A 17,112-nucleotide genomic window follows, 5' to 3' on the forward strand; every position below is an offset into this window, starting at 1 on the left:
GCACTGCCAACACTGTTTTTATTCAACACTATTTATTACAAAACATAAAACGCGCTTCAGCCTAGTTCCACTCGCGCTGCGGGTGCAATGAATGAGTAGCCAAGTGTATCAGTTAACTGTATTATTATTAGCAGCTCGTCGTGTCTATTTTAATATATAGGAATATTTAACTTTCTCTGGTCATAGGAGAACAACACGAATCCCTCTCTCTGGTCAGTCTCACCTGAGGAAAGGAAGGAGAGAGCAGGGACCGTGATGGGCGGACCCTCTGCTGCTCTCTCCCTACCTCCGCTGCGACTAATGCCGTGTTCAAAACAACTGGGGACTCGGAAATCTCCGACTTCAGTGCGTTCATGACAACTGGAAACTCGGAAAAATAATTTTGAAGGGTCATCCATCTCAGTCAAGTCGGAAACTCGGGCATCTTTCTAGAGCGCCTACTTTCTCTACCTGAACATCACTGACGTCATGACCAGGGGTGGTTCTGGGAGGGGGGGGACAACAACAATTTTGGACCCCCTTGTGGCCTCCCTAAATGTGGAGTATGAAATAATTTTTACATAACTAATTTTTGCTATCGTTCTGACAACAATAACGTCTAATATGACAACAATAACGTCTAATGTGACTGGCCCCTCTAACAGTACAACTGGCCCCAGCTTGGCCCCCCCTGTTGAAATGGTCTAGAATCGCCACTGGTCATGACTTGATCTCGTTCAGAGTTCCCAGTTGTCTTAAAAGCACCATGACCATTAGATGCAGGAACCATCAGTTCAGTAAAATAAAAAAGTGAATTATTTCAATGTATGCTCAGCTCTGCCTCGCAAGTGCCACACCAACTGATTTGTTATCAAAGCTCCAGTCTTGAAATATAATGGTCTGAGAAGAAAAATATTGTCAGGCCAGGCATATAGCCAATATTCTCTGATAAAGTACTAGGCTTACTGCACAAACCACATTCCTACAAAACTGTTTATATTAGGTTAATGTTACATTTTAGTCATGTTAAAAAAAATGTGGCTTGCTTTTTGACTGTGAAAGTGATCTTAACTCAGAAAAGGTTGGTGCTTGTGCTTAGCTCCATTCCATTTCTTTTTATCCTGAAAAACTCCCCAGTCCTTAACGATTACAAGCATTCCCTTAACATGATGCCACTACCACTATGCTTGAAAATATGGAGCGTGGTACTCAGTAATGTGTTGTGTTGGATTTGCCCCAAACATAACACTTTGTATTCAGCTCAAAAAGTTGCTTTGCCACATTTTTTGCAGTATTACTTTAGTGCCTTGTTGCAAACAGGATGCATGTTTTGGAATATTTTGTTATTTTGTACAGGCCCCCCATTCCTTCTTTTCACTCTGTCATGTAGGTTAGTATTGTGGAGTAACTACAATGTTGTTGATCCATCCTCAGTTTTCTCCTCTCACAGCTATTAAACTCGAACTGTTTTAAAGTCACCCTTGCCTCATGGTGAAATCCCTCAACGAATCTGTGTTTGAAGTTCACTGCTCGACTGAGGGACCTTACAGATAATTGTATGTGTGGGGTACAGAGATGAGGTAGTCATTCAACAATCATGTTAAACACTATTATTGCAAACAGGCCATGCAACTTATTATGTGACTTTTTAAGCACATTTTTACACCTGAACTTATTTAGGCTTGTCATAACAAAGGGGTTGAATGCTTATTGACGCAAGACATTTCAGCTTTTTATTTTTAATTAATTTGTCAAAATTTAAATGTAAACCATTTTAAATGCATGCTGTAACACAACAAAATGTGGAAAAAGTCAATGGGTGTGAATACTTTCTGAAGGCACTGGGGGAGACAAAAATAACTACAAACAAAATATTGCAACAGAATAGCAGTCTGGGGCTCTTGTACTGTACATTACAGCCATTATAGAGTCGGTGGTACAGTATTTACTTCAGTTGACTCATACAGGGCTCATCTCATGTGTGCACAGACCGCAAGTGGTTCTGTGTTATAAGGCTGCAATAATGGGCCAATCTAGCAATATTTCAGATCTCAGCCTGACGCATTTAAAGCAACCCCCCACATTGTAAATACAGTAGTCAGTACTGTAAATATAGTGCAAATACATATCATGTTTAAAATGTTTGTCTTTTTGATAGTAGTAACTTGTGAACTACTGCTGTATCTTCCAACATGACTCTCTGTTTTCTCTGGTCAGTAGTATAATGGGGGTTGTTAGTATACAGTACTGGTAGCCTGGATGTTGTTTGGCTATTACCCTGCTAACACTCAGGAAACATGTGCTGCTAGATTCAGGGTAATTGGTAGAGTGCTGCATCATGCGACCACACACTGAGGTGCACCAAATCGTTGAGTGATCATTTGAACTGCAGTGGTGGCCGTCTTGTAAAAAAAGGCAAATTCAGAGTTCTGTTCTGGCATGCAAATCCATAGCCTGGGTACCTGAGTGTCTAGCCTGGGTACCTGAGTGTCTAGCCTGGGTACCTGAGTGTCTAGCCTGGGTACCTGAGTGTCTAGCCTGGGTACCTGAGTGTCTAGCCTGGGTACCTGAGTGTCTAGCCTGGGTACCTGAGTGTCTAGCCTGGGTACCTGAGTGTCTAGCCTGGGTACCTCAGTGTCTAGCTTGGGTACCTCAGTGTCTAGCCTAGGTACCTGAGTGTCTAGCCTGGGTACGTCAGTGTCTAGCCTGGGTACCTGAGTGTCTAGCCTGGGTACCTCAGTGTCTAGCCTGGGTACCTCAGTGTCTAGCCTGGGTACCTCAGTGTCTAGCCTGGGTACCTGAGTGTCTAGCCTGGGTACCTGAGTGTCTAGCCTGGGTACCTGAGTGTCTAGCCTGGGTACCTCAGTGTCTAGCCTGGGTACCTGAGTGTCTAGCCTGGGTACCTCAGTGTCTAGCCTGGGTACCTGAGTGTCTAGCCTGGGTACCTGAGTGTCTAGCCTGGGTACCTCAGTGTCTAGCCTGGGTACCTGAGTGTCTAGCCTGGGTACCTGAGTGTCTAGCCTGGGTACCTGAGTGTCTAGCCTGGGTACCTGAGTGTCTAGCCTGGGTACCTGAGTGTCTAGCCTGGGTACCTGAGTGTCTAGCCTGGGTACCTCAGTGTCTAGCTTGGGTACCTCAGTGTCTAGCCTAGGTACCTGAGTGTCTAGCCTGGGTACCTGAGTGTCTAGCCTGGGTACCTGAGTGTCTAGCCTGGGTACCTCAGTGTCTAGCCTGGGTACCTCAGTGTCTAGCCTGGGTACCTCAGTGTCTAGCCTGGGTACCTCAGTGTCTAGCCTGGGTACCTGAGTGTCTAGCCTGGGTACCTGAGTGTCTAGCCTGGGTACCTCAGTGTCTAGCCTGGGTACCTGAGTGTCTAGCCTGGGTACCTGAGTGTCTAGCCTGGGTACCTGAGTGTCTAGCCTGGGTACCTGAGTGTTCAGCCTGGGTACCTGAGTGTCTAGCCTGGGTACCTGAGTGTCTAGCCTGGGTACCTGAGTGTCTAGCCTGGGTACCTGAGTGTCTAGCCTGGGTACCTGAGTGTTCAGCCTGGGTACCTCAGTGTCTAGCCTGGGTACCTGAGTGTCTAGCCTGGGTACCTGAGTGTCTAGCCTGGGTACCTGAGTGTCTAGCCTGGGTACCTGAGTGTCTAGCCTGGGTACCTGAGTGTCTAGCCTGGGTACCTGAGTGTCTAGCCTGGGTACCTGAGTGTCTAGCCTGGGTACCTGAGTGTCTAGCCTGGGTACCTGAGTGTCTAGCCTGGGTACCTGAGTGTCTAGCCTGGGTACCTGAGTGTCTAGCCTGGGTACCTGAGTGTCTAGCCTGGGTACCTGAGTGTCTAGCCTGGGTACCTGAGTGTCTAGCCTGGGTACCTGAGTGTCTAGCCTGGGTACCTGAGTGTCTAGCCTGGGTACCTGAGTGTCTAGCCTGGGTACCTGAGTGTCTAGCCTGGGTACCTGAGTGTCTAGCCTGGGTACCTGAGTGTCTAGCCTGGGTACCTGAGTGTCTAGCCTGGGTACCTCAGTGTCTAGCCTGGGTACCTGAGTGTCTAGCCTGGGTACCTGAGTGTCTAGCCTGGGTACCTGAGTGTCTAGCCTGGGTACCTGAGTGTCTAGCCTGGGTACCTGAGTGTCTAGCCTGGGTACCTGAGTGTCTAGCCTGGGTACCTGAGTGTCTAGCCTGGGTACCTGAGTGTCTAGCCTGGGTACCTGAGTGTCTAGCCTGGGTACCTGAGTGTCTAGCCTGGGTACCTGAGTGTCTAGCCTGGGTACCTGAGTGTCTAGCCTGGGTACCTGAGTGTCTAGCCTGGGTACCTCAGTGTCTAGCCTGGGTACCTGAGTGTCTAGCCTGGGTACCTCAGTGTCTAGCCTGGGTACCTGAGTGTCTAGCCTGGGTACCTGAGTGTCTAGCCTGGGTACCTGAGTGTCTAGCCTGGGTACCTGAGTGTCTAGCCTGGGTACCTGAGTGTCTAGCCTGGGTACCTGAGTGTCTAGCCTGGGTACCTGAGTGTCTAGCCTGGGTACCTGAGTGTCTAGCCTGGGTACCTCAGTGTCTAGCCTGGGTACCTGAGTGTCTAGCCTGGGTACCTGAGTGTCTAGCCTGGGTACCTGAGTGTCTAGCCTGGGTACCTGAGTGTCTAGCCTGGGTACCTGAGTGTCTAGCCTGGGTACCTGAGTGTCTAGCCTGGGTACCTGAGTGTCTAGCCTGGGTACCTGAGTGTCTAGCCTGGGTACCTCAGTGTCTAGCCTGGGTACCTCAGTGTCTAGCCTGGGTACCTGAGTGTCTAGCCTGGGTACCTGAGTGTCTAGCCTGGGTACCTGAGTGTCTAGCCTGGGTACCTGAGTGTCTAGCCTGGGTACCTGAGTGTCTAGCCTGGGTACCTCAGTGTCTAGCCTGGGTACCTGAGTGTCTAGCCTGGGTACCTGAGTGTCTAGCCTGGGTACCTGAGTGTCTATGCGTTCAACAACAAAACGTTGGCTGAAGCAAAGAGAGACTGGCACCCAGACTTTCAAAAACATATGATGATGATGTCATAGTGATGCGTGTCATCTTGAATCAAATAATTAATTAGTAGGTTATTAGTTCATTAGCTTTTTATAATCTAATGTCTCAGTAAATACCTGGTCATTTCTGTACCGTAAAAAATTGTGTCAATCAAGTCATAAGGTGATGAAGGTACATTTGAGGTAGAGGTGAACTCACAGAGTCTCCAGGCTGAGAAGCCCATCAAAACACCTATCACCCAACGACTGGATCTGGTTGTTATGGAGATGCCTAGGAAGAGATGCATGGAAAGATTTCAAAAAAGTGTGAAGACCCAATAACGCCCTGCAGGGTTCTACACATTGGTAGAAAGGAAGTAGGTATGCGTAGGAGCAAAAGAGAGAGAAGGTAGAAAACAAAGAACATTGAAAGATGGAGAGAGCAAGGCTGGCCCTTAAACAACAAATACAAATGATGTAACAACCAATCCAACTGTGCTACTCACAGGACCACCAGACTGGTGAGATTGGCGAAAGCGTGGTCTGGGATGTGGGTGATGCTGTTGAGGGCCAGGGTCACTGCCTGCAGGGTTGGCAGGATGGCCAGTGCATGGACGGGCACCTCCGTTAGGGTATTATCATCCAGCCACAGGTGGCGTAAGGATGCCAGGCCCCTAAAGGAGCTCTCAGGAACACTGGCAATTTGGTTGGCATCCAACCGCCTGACAGAGAGAGAGGGAGAGTGACGGAGACAGTGTCCCATTCAGTCAGATTTTCCTTGAAAATACAGTAATCAATTACATTCAAAGTGCATTTTTAAGAATGATCAAGTTATTTCTTTGGAGCGGACATGTTTATTCATTAACATTTATCTGTTCATTTAGATTCATTTCATAAACAAATTCATGCACCATCTACTTCTTCAATAAATACTTTTACATGGCGCATGCATGTCCAGTAAATTAATGTAAAACATTTATATTGAAAGGTAGAAAATAAAGTTGTTTGGAAAACACAAAATAAATGTAGACCTTGTGCTTTAATTCATTTCTCATATTAAACAGCATCTCCAAGCTGCTTTTTATTCCAGAGAGACATCCTCGATCAGGGAGGTCTGTGCATTCTTTGGGTGCATGGTAGTAATTTCTGGTGTTGACATTTGCTGTAGGGACTTAGCTCTCTGACAAAGGGTCCTGGCACCACCACAAGCAGACAGCTTACTTGTGGTCGTCCTTTGTCTGTCTGTCTAACGTGTGAACTTCAGATTGGTATGTCTAAACAACATGGATAGCTGTTTACTCCAGCCAGAGCGTTCAAACACAAGCCTGATTGAGATGTGGAGGACAGAGGATCAGGTAAACATGTTTAGGAATGCCTCAGGGCTCAGTGTAACAACCGTTCATTTTGTAAGAGGATAATGACGGAGTGAGTTTCGTGTGTGTGTGGGGCGGCAGGTAGCCTAGCGGTTAAGAGCATTAGGCCAGTGACTGAAAGGTCGGTGGTTCAAATCCCCGAGCCAACTAGGTGAAAAATCTGTCAATGTACCCTTGAGCGAGGCACTTAACCCTAGTCGCTCTGGATAAGAGCATCTGCTAAAATGTGTGTGTGGCTATAATCCATTAGACTTTTCATGGTTCTATATGATTTCAATTATAACATATTAAAGCTACTGAACTTTCAATATTAAGTGTAACAGAAGGTCGGTGTGTATGTGTGTGGCAGAGTGAAAAACATTCCCACATCACCAACATTGTGCCATGTTTACAAATGACATGGACAATTACATTTGTGGCTCTCTGAGTGGCCTTAACCACAAATGTTTTTCTTGAATGTTGCATTGTGTTTCCTGCCTCTGGAGAATAATACTTCCAAACAGTGAGAGCATAAACAAAACATATGAAATAAACCTGAAAATTCAGCTTAGCGTCAAATAAGGTCTGTCTATCATCAGTGACTGTCAGAATTCCTAAATACAAGGAGCCCCTTTTTTCAGATGGAATGACACAAAATAAGCTATTGGAGAAGGCTAAGACTGTGGACAGATGTACCAAGACTATAGAGTTAGAGGACAGTTTTAGCATGGGCAGCACCATTGAGGACAATTTAAGTCGTCAACTGGGTGGGACATCCTATGGGTTAAGGAACGATCACATAATTCCATCCAGGTCACCAGGAGGGATCAGCCAATGAATTATACTCATGAGGAAACATTCCATAATGGCAGGTGCTAAAAAATGGCTTATACCTGTTCAAACAACACACTCTACGTGGCAGTGTGCACCCTTTCAGTTTGTTTGCAAACTCATAGAAGTAGTAGAAGAAAATGGACTACTTAAAAATGGAGATGGCCTCAATGGCGCTGCCCGTGCTCTCACAGACAATGATGCGATGTCTGTCCAATGTCTATGGTCGAGACTCAATATGGAGGCATTTCTCTCCTCCTCTCCTTCCTCTATTCCCTGCTCAGCTCCTTCTCGAACTGCGCTGCAGAGGGGCTATATTCAGGTGGACATCATACAGAGAAAACTAACTGGGTCTTGAATTAGCTAGTGTCATCTTGTAGCTTATGAATAGTGCATGTGTTCAGTTGTTCAGATATACTCACAGAGACTGTAGGTTCCTCAGGTTCTCAAGAGCCTTGCTGGGAATCTGCTTTAGGTGATTGTTCTGTAGCATTCTGCTCAGAAAGACAGAAGGTATTAATTCACAAAGATGCAGGTTTTTAGAAATGGATCATGTATGAGCTAGTAATGTATGACTTACAGTACTTTGAGATTGAAGAGGCCAGAGAAAGCCCCTTCAGGGATGTCTGTTAGGTCATTTCCTGCTAGTCGTCTGCAGGGTGAGAAGCAGACGAAAGATACAAATGATGATATGGGTGTGGGAAATACACGTGCACACACACTGTACTGCATTACAGATTTTTTATTTCATTAATAAGCCAACCAGGCACCATAAAATGTAACCTGAGCCTGCTGTTGCTGAATTTCAATTTCCTGACTCCCTTTCAACAGCTCTGTCAAAAAGCTGTTTCATACATGGGCAAGTAAAGAGAATGGAGTCTAATATTAACATCATTACTGCTTCTGGCTCCCGGCCCATTCTGTTAGTACATCTATCGAGCCACATTGATCCTTCTGTTTTGTGTTTGTCTCTTACCCCATATTTACTGTCTGGTTCATACTACATGTAGACTAGAGAGGGGGTTTTCAGCAGTGAACAGACTCTAACTCTGGGTTTTTTACTTGGGGATTTATTACAGACAATTTGGGGACCAGTGAAATACTCTTCAGCAGTCAGCATCAGACCAGATACATTTTCCAACAGAGAAATCTAATCTCCAGGAAGGACAAAGCTTATACTCTCAAACTCCTACTAAAGAGGGGTGCCATCTGTCCTAGACTAATACTCACAGCTCTTGGAGGAAGTGTAGGTTGGAAAGGGCTCTGTTGGGCAGCAGGGTGAGGTTGTTCATACTCAGATCACTGATGGAGGAACACAGAACAGTAGCTGTTTGTTACACAGTAGCAGTGTGTTAGCATGAAATGGGTGTGTTAGCGCCACAACTGGGCTCTCCAGCTGTCCATTCCACACATAGTAAAAGCCATCATACTTCCTGACTGATATGGGAAGACTGAAGGGGGGAGACATACAGAAAACATTAGGATACCCCACCATATACATCATTCTCAAAACCCTTATTGATGAAGGATTCTTGATCTGAAGTTCAACACCACTTTTGAAATGTGTAATTAAAAAAAATATGTATATACACTGCTCAAAAAAATAAAGGGAACACTTAAACAACACAATGTAACTCCAAGAAAATCACACTTCTGTGAAATCAAACTGTCCACTTAGGAAGCAACACTGATTGACAATAAATTTCACATGCTGTTGTGCAAATGGAATAGACAACAGGTGGAAATTATAGGCAATTAGCAAGACACCCCCAATAAAGGAGTGGTCCTGCAGGTGGGGACCACAAACCACTTCTCAGTTCCTATGCTTCCTGGCTGATGTTTTGGTCACTTTTGAATGCTGGCGGTGCTTTCACTGTAGTGGTAGCATGAAACGGAGTCTACAACCCACACAAGTGGCTCAGGTAGTGCAGCTCATCCAGGATGGCACATCAATGCGAGCTGTGGCAAGAAGGTTTGCTGTGTCTGTCAGCGTAGTGTCCAGAGCATGGAGGCGCTACCAGGAGACAGGCCAGTACATCAGGAGACGTGGAGGAGGCCGTAGGAGGGCAACAACCCAGCAGCAGGACCGCTACCTCCGCCTTTGTGCAAGGAGGAGCAGGAGAAGCACTGCCAGAGCCCTGCAAAATGACCTCCAGCAGGCCACAAATGTGCATGTGTCTGCTCAAACGGTCAGAAACAGACTCCATGAGGGTGGTATGAGGGCCCGACGTCCACAGGTGGTGGTTGTGCTTACAGCCCAACACCGTGCAGGACGTTTGGCATTTGCCAGAGAACACCAAGATTGGCAAATTCGCCACTGGCGCCCTGTGCTCTTCACAGATGAAAGCAGGTTCACACTGAGCACGTGACAGACGTGACAGAGTCTGGAGACACCGTGGAGAATGTTCTGCTGCCTGCAACATCCTCCAGCATGACCGGTTTGGCGGTGGGTCAGTCATGGTGTGGGGTGGCATTTCTTTGGGGAGCCGCACAGCCCTCCATGTGCTCGCCAGAGGTAGCCTGACTGCCATTAGGTACCAAGATGAGATCCTCAGACCCCTTGTGAGACCATATGCTGGTGCGGTTGGCCCTGGGTTCCTCCTAATGCAAGACAATGCTAGACCTCATGTGGCTGGAGTGTGTCAGCAGTTCCTGCAAGAGGAAGGCATTGATGCTATGGACTGGCCCGCCCGTTCCCCAGACCTGAATCCAATTGAGCACATCTGGGACATCATGTCTCGCTCCATCCACCAACGCCACGTTGCACCACAGACTGTCCAGGAGTTGGCGGATGCTTTAGTCCAGGTCTGGGAGGAGATCCCTCAGGAGACCATCCGCCACCTCATCAGGAGCATGCCCAGGCGTTGTAGGGAGGTCATACAGGCACGTGGAGGCCACACACACTACTGAGCCTCATTTTGACTTGTTTTAAGGACATTACATCAAAGTTGGATCAGCCTGTAGTGTGGTTTTCCACTTTAATTTTGAGTGTGACTCCAAATCCAGACCTCCATGGGTTGATAAATTGGATTTCCATTGATTATTTTTGTGTGATTTTGTTGTCAGCACATTCAACTATGTAAAGAAAAAAGTATTTAATAAGATTATTTCTTTCATTCAGATCTAGGATGTGTTGTTTAAGTGTTCCCTTTATTTTTTTGAGCAGTATATATATGATACAGTGCATTCGGAAAGTATTCAAAAACCTTCACTTTTTCAACACTGTTACGTTACAGCTGTATTCTAAAATCTATTTTAAAAAAAACATTCTCAGCAATCTACACACAATACCCCATAATGACAAAGAGAAAACAGGTTGAGAAATTTTAGCAAGTGAATAAAAAACAGATACCTTATTTACATAAGTATTCAGACCCTTTACTATGAGATTTGAAATTGAGCTCCGGTACATCCTGTTTCCATTGAGCATCCTTGAGATGTTTCTACAACTTGATTGGAGTCCATCTGTAGTATATTCAATTGATTGGACATGATTTGGAAAGGCACATACCTGTCTATATAAGTTACCACAGTTGACCAAGCCATGAGGTCTGTAGAGCTCCGAGACAGGATTGTGTCGGGGCACAGATCTGGGGAATGGTACCAAAACAATTCTGCAGCATTGAAGGTCCCCAAGAACACAGTGGCCTCCATCATTCTTTAATGGAAGGAGTTTGGATCCACCAAGACTCTTCCTAGAGCTGGCCGCCCGGCCAAACTGAGCAATCGGGGGAGAAGGGCAATGGTCAGGGACGGGACCAAGAACCCGATAACAGAGCTCCAGAGTTCCTCTGTGGAGATGGGAGAACCATCCAGAAAGACAACCATCTCTGCAGCACTCCACCAATCAGGCATTTATGTTAGAGTGACCAGATGGAAGCCACTCCTCAGTAAAGGCACATGACAGCCCACTTGGAGTTTGTGAAAAGGCACCTAAAGGACTCTCAGACCATGAGAAACCAGATTCTCTGGTCTGATGAAACCAAGATTATACTCTTTGGCCTGAATGCCAAGCGTCACGTCTGGAGGAAACCAGGCACCACTCATCAACTTTCCATTACCATCCCTACGGTGAAGCATGGTAGTGGCACCATCATGCTGTGGGGATGTTATTCAGCGGCAGGGACTGGGAGACTAGTCAGGATCGAGGGAAAGATGAACAGAGCAAAGTACAGAGATCCTTGATGAAAACCTGCTCCAGAGCATTCAACACCTCAGACTGGGGCAAAGGTTCACCTTCCAACAGGACAACAACCCTAAGCACACAGCCAAGACAATGCAGGATCTTGTAGTCATAGCAGATAATATTCTAATTTTTGGTGACTTTAACATTCACATGGAAAAGTCCACAGACCCACTCCAAAAGGCTTTCGGAGCCATCATCGACTCAGTGGGTTTTGTCCAACATGTCTCTGGACCTACTCACTGCCACAGTCATACTCTGGACCTAGTTTTGTCCCATGGAATAAATGTTGTGGATCTTAATGTTTTTCCTCATAATCCTGGACTATCGGACCACCATTTTATTACGTTTGCAATCGCAACAAATAATCTGCTCAGACCCCAACCAAGGAGCATTAAAAGTCATGCTATAAATTCTCAGACAACCCAAAGATTCCTTGATGCCCTTCCAGACTGCCTCTGCCTACCCAAGGACGTCAGAGAACAAAAATCAGTTAACCACCTAACCAAGGAACTCAATTCAACCTTGTGCAATACCCTAGATGCAGTTGCACCCCTAAAAACTAAAAACATCTGTCATAAGAAACTAGCTCCCTGGTATACAGAAAATACACGAGCTCTGAAGCAAGCTTCCAGAAAATTGGAACGGAAATGGCGCCACACCAAACTGGAAGTCTTCCGACTAGCTTGGAAAGACAGTACCGTGCAGTATCGAAGAGCCCTCACTGCTGCTCGATCATCCTATTTTTCCAACTTAATTGAGGAAAATAAGAACAGTCCGAAATTTATTTTTGATACTGTCGCAAAGCTAACTAAAAAGCAGCCTTCGCAAATGGAGGATGGCTTTCACTTCAGCAGTAATACATTTATGAACTTCTTTGAGGAAAAGATCATGATCATTAGAAAGCAAATTACAGACTCCTCTTTAAATCTGGGTATTCCTCCAAAGCTCCATTGTCCTGAGTCTACACAACTCTGCCAGGACCTAGGATCAAGGGAGATACTAAAGTGTTTTAGTACTATATCTCTTGACACAATGATGAAAATAATCATGGCCTCCAAACCCTCAAGCTGCATACTGGACCCTATTCCAACTAAACTACTGAAAGAGCTGCTTCCTGTGCTTGGCCCTCCTATGTTGAACATAATAAACGGCTCTCTATCCACCGGATGTGTACCAAGCTCACTAAAAGTGGCAGTAATAAAGCCTCTCTTGAAAAAGCCGAATCTTGATCCAGAAATTATAAAAAACTATCGGCCTATATCGAATCTTCCATTCCTCTCAAAAAATTTTGAAAAAGCTGTTGCACAGCAACTCACTGCCTTCCTGAAGACAAACAATGTATACGAAACGCTTCAGTCTGGTTTTAGACCCCATCATAGCACTGAGACTGCACTTGTGAAGGTGGTAAATGACCTTTTAATGACGTCAGACTGAGGCTCTGCATCTGTCCTCGTGTTCCTTGATCTTAGTGCCGCTTTTGATACTATCGATCACCACATTCTTTTGGAGAGATTGGAAACCCAAATTGGTCTACATGGACAAGTTCTGGCCTGGTTTAGATCTTATCTGTCGGAAAGATATCAGTTTGTCTCTGTGAATGGTTTGTCCTCTGACAAATCAATTGTAAATTTCGGTGTTCCTCAAGGTTCCGTTTTAGGACCACTATTGTTTTCACTATATATTTTACCTCTTGGGGATGTCATTCGAAAACATAATGTTAAATTTCACTGCTATGCGGACGACACACAGCTGTACATTTTGATCTGATCTCTCTTTTGAAGAACATATCAAGACTGTTTCAAGGACAGCTTTTTTCCATCTACGTAACATTGCAAAAATCAGAAACTTTCTGTCCAAAAATGACGCAGAAAAATTAATCCATGCTTTTGTTACTTCTAGGCTGGACTACTGCAATGCTCTACTTTCCGGCTACCCGGATAAAGCACTAAACAAACTTCAGTTAGTGCTAAATACGGCTGCTAGAATCCTGACTAGAACCAACAAATTTGATCATATTACTCCAGTGCTAGCCTCCCTACACTGGCTTCCTGTTAAGGCAAGGGCTGATTTCAAGGTTTTACGGCTAACCTACAAAGCATTACATGGGCTTGCTCCTACCTATCTTTCCGATTTGGTCCTGCCGTACATACCTACACGTACGCTACGGTCACAAGACGCAGGCCTCCTAATTGTCCCTAGAATTTCTAAGCAAACGGCTGGAGGTAGGGCTTTCTCCTATAGAGCTCCATTTTTATGGAATGGTCTGCCTACCATTGTGAGAGACGCAGACTCAGTCTCAACCTTTAAGTCTTTACTGAAGACTTATCTCTTCAGTAGGTCCTATGATTAAGTATAGTCTGGCCCAGGAGTGTGAAGGTGAACGGAAAGGCTGGAGCAACGAACCGCCCTTGCTGTCTCTGCCTTGCCGGTTCCCCTCTTTCCACTGGGATTCTCTGCCTCTAACCCTTTTACAGGGGCTGAGTCACTGGCTTACTGGTGTTCTTCCATGCCGTCCATGGGAGGGGTGCGTCACTTGAGTGGGTTGAGTCACTGACGTGGTCTTCCTGTCTGGGTTGGCGCCCCCCTTGGGTTGTGCCATGGCGGAGATCGTTGTGGGCTATACTCGGCCTTGTCTTAGGACGGTAAGTTGGTGGTTGGAGACATCCCTCTAGTGGTGTGGGGGGCTGTGCTTTGGCAAAGTGGGTGGGATTATATCCTGCCTGTTTGGCCCTGTCCGGGGTATCATCGGATGGGGCCACAGTGTCTTCTGATCCCTCCTGTCTCAGCCTCCAGTATTTATGCTGCAGTATTTTATGTGTCGGGGGCTAGGGTCAGTCTGTTACATCTGGAGTATTTCTCTTGTCTTATCCGGTGTCCTGTGTGAATTTAAATATGCTCTCTCTAATTCTCTCTTTCTCTCTTTCTGTCTTTCTCTCGGAGGACCTGAGCCCTAGGACCATGCCTCAGGACTACCTGGTATGATGACTCCTTGCTGTCCCCAGTCCACCTGGCCGTGCTGCTGCTCCAGTTTCAACTGTTCTGCCTGCGGCTATGGAACCCTGACCTGTTCACCGGACGTGCTTGTTGCACCCTCGACAACTACTATGATTATTATTATTTGACCATGCTGGTCATTTATGAACATTTTAACATCTTGACCATGTTCTGTTATAATATCCACCCTGCACAGCCAGAAGAGGACTGGCCACCCCTCATAGCCTGGTTCCTCTCTAGGTTTCTTCCTAGGTTTTTGGCCTTTCTAGGGAGTTTTTCCTAGGGAGTTTTTCCTAGCCACCGTGCTTCTTTCACATGCTTTGCTTGCTGTTTGGGGTTTTAGGCTGGGTTTCTGTACAGCACTTTGAGATATCAGCTGATGTACGAAGGGCTATATAAATAAATTTGATTTGATTTGATCCTTGGCCCTGACCTCTAAAGACAATTTGCACAGTGTCCTCTTTCATGTATTTCATGGAATAATTTGGTCAATATCTTGTAAGAATTGGTCAAAAAAATGTATATTTCCATGGCGTATTTAAGGAACGAGCTCTAGAAATTGGGACCACTTAGGAAAATAGTAGATACTGCAGAGGAATGTCAGCAGAAAGAAAGTTCTCTGTTCAATTCCTTGTATTATAATGTGTTGTAATAAAACACTGCAACACCAGTGCTCTTTGGAAGTTACAGTCCAGCAGGCCTATACTATCTGTAAAGATTTGGACATGGGGATGAGGGCTGACAGTGTCTGTGTAAAGATTTGAGGGATTTGTCCCCCTTTTCTAGATAAAGGATGGACGATGTTGATGAGGCGTTGATTCTGTGTGGAGTCCTTAACATTTCACAAGTAAGACCCTCTGACATCAGCAAGGGTGTCATGATGCAAAGCTTGCTACTACAGTGCCACCGTGTCCCTGTTAACCCCTTCCTCCCTAGACAGTTGTAACGTTTTAGACTTCTCAGATCTTCCAAAGAGAAGTCTAGAACCTAACTTTTAGAACTACAATGTATCTCTTTTCAAGCTTTTTCAAATAGTCTCAAGTCTAAAACACATAAACCCAGAATGTTCTTTAAATGTAATATCATGCATGCGCACATTCCAAAACCAGAAAGCTAACATAATGAGCCAGTACCCCAGTACACTTATGGTCTGGGACCAGAGGGGATGGATCGATTTAGATAGAGATAATCTATCTGTGACAGCCTGTCTGCTTTAGGCACTGCCGTACATGTAATGTTGTACTGTGCGATGTTAAGAAGCCAAGGTATCTGTAAAAAATGTACATCATATACCAAGACTCTATACAGGTCTGAACTGAAAGAACGTAATTCTTCAATCTTAAACTTGATGGCGTAACATTTGTATAAATTAAACTACTGTACATCAAAATGGTTGGATGTGCACTGGAGGAACATTGCATTAGTGCTGCTGAGGGTGAAATGTGAGAAGCAGGCAACATGACTGAAAAAATCATTCTGTTCGCAGGCTTTTAGTGGTGACAGAGAGGCATGGGGAAGATTATGTCTTTCTCCTTTTCTCTCTCTCTTTCTCTCTCTCTTTCTCCCCTTTTCTCTATCTTTCTCTCTCTCTCTCCCTCCTCTCTCTTTCTTTCCTCTCTCTATTTCTCTCCCCCCTCTTTCTTTCTCTCTCTTCTCTCTCTACATAGTTCGCTCTGGTCCCTGACATAGACCCCCTTTGCCTTCAACTTTCAGTTAACCATCTGCTATGTTGTACATATGTCAGGAATCCATAGCATTTCCTATGAAAATCCCCTAGCTCCTGCATGGCTGTCTCCAGCAGGGAATGGGTTAATGACCTGTTCTTTTTCATCCCTTTATTATGGACAAGCACAGTATGTATGAGCAGCACATACAGATCAGCATGTGTGTATTTACACACACACACATACACACACACACACACACACACACACACACCAGTGGCGACCCGTCATTCAGGGCAGGTGGGGCATATAATATATATAAACTCATCAAAAAAGAAACGTCCCTTTTCATGACCCTGTCTTTCAAATATAGTTCGTAAAAATCCAAATAACTTCACAGATATTCATTGTAAAGGGTTTAAACACTGTTTCCCATGCTTGTTCAATGAACCATAAACAATTAATGAACATGCACCTGTGGAACGGTCTTTAAGACACTAACAGCTTACAGATGGTAGGCAATTAAGGTCACAGTTATGAAAACTTAGGACACTAAAGAGGCCTTTCTACTGACTCTGAAAAACACCAAAAGAAAGATGCCCAGGGTCCCTGCTCATCTGAGTGAACGTGCTTTATGCATGCTGCAAGGAAGCATGAGGACTGCAAATGTGGCCAGGGCAATAAATTACAATGTCCGTACTGTGAGATGCCTAAGACAGCACTACAGGGAGCCAGGACGGACAGCTGATCATCTGCGCAGTGGCAGACCACGTGTAACAACACCTGCACAGGATCGGTACATCTGAACATCACACCTGCGGGACAGGTACAGGATGGCAACAACAAATGCCCGAGTTACACCAGGAACGCACAATCCCTCCATCAGTGCTCAGACTGTCCACAATAGGTTGAGAGAGGCTTGACTGAGGGCTTGTAGGCCTGTTGTAAGGCAGGTCCTCACCAGACATCACCGGCAACAACGTCGCCTATGGGCACAAATCCACCATCGCTGGACCAGACTGGAATGGCAAAAAGTGCTCTTCACTGACGAGTCGCGGTTTTGTCTCACCGGGGGTGATGGTCGGATTCGCGTTTATCGTCGAAGGAATGAGCGTTACACTGAGGCC

General features: G+C 45.6%; 1 protein-coding gene across 1 annotated transcript in view; it reads right to left on the reverse strand.

Annotated features, from left to right (window-relative positions):
- LOC106561543 (leucine-rich repeat-containing G-protein coupled receptor 5) overlaps window positions 1-17,112 on the reverse strand; it is a 35,600-nt gene that overhangs the window by 12,840 nt on the left and 5,648 nt on the right. Inside the window, exons 2-6 of the mRNA XM_014125616.1 lie at window positions 8,372-8,443; window positions 7,722-7,793; window positions 7,564-7,635; window positions 5,465-5,680; window positions 5,179-5,250 (exon numbers count right to left, since the gene is read on the reverse strand). Coding sequence (XP_013981091.1) covers window positions 5,179-5,250; window positions 5,465-5,680; window positions 7,564-7,635; window positions 7,722-7,793; window positions 8,372-8,443 — 504 coding nt within the window. The remainder of the gene's footprint in view (window positions 1-5,178; window positions 5,251-5,464; window positions 5,681-7,563; window positions 7,636-7,721; window positions 7,794-8,371; window positions 8,444-17,112) is intronic.

The sequence above is a fragment of the Salmo salar genome, chromosome ssa10 (assembly GCF_905237065.1).
Source record: "Salmo salar chromosome ssa10, Ssal_v3.1, whole genome shotgun sequence".
NCBI classification, from domain to species: domain Eukaryota; kingdom Metazoa; phylum Chordata; class Actinopteri; order Salmoniformes; family Salmonidae; genus Salmo; species Salmo salar.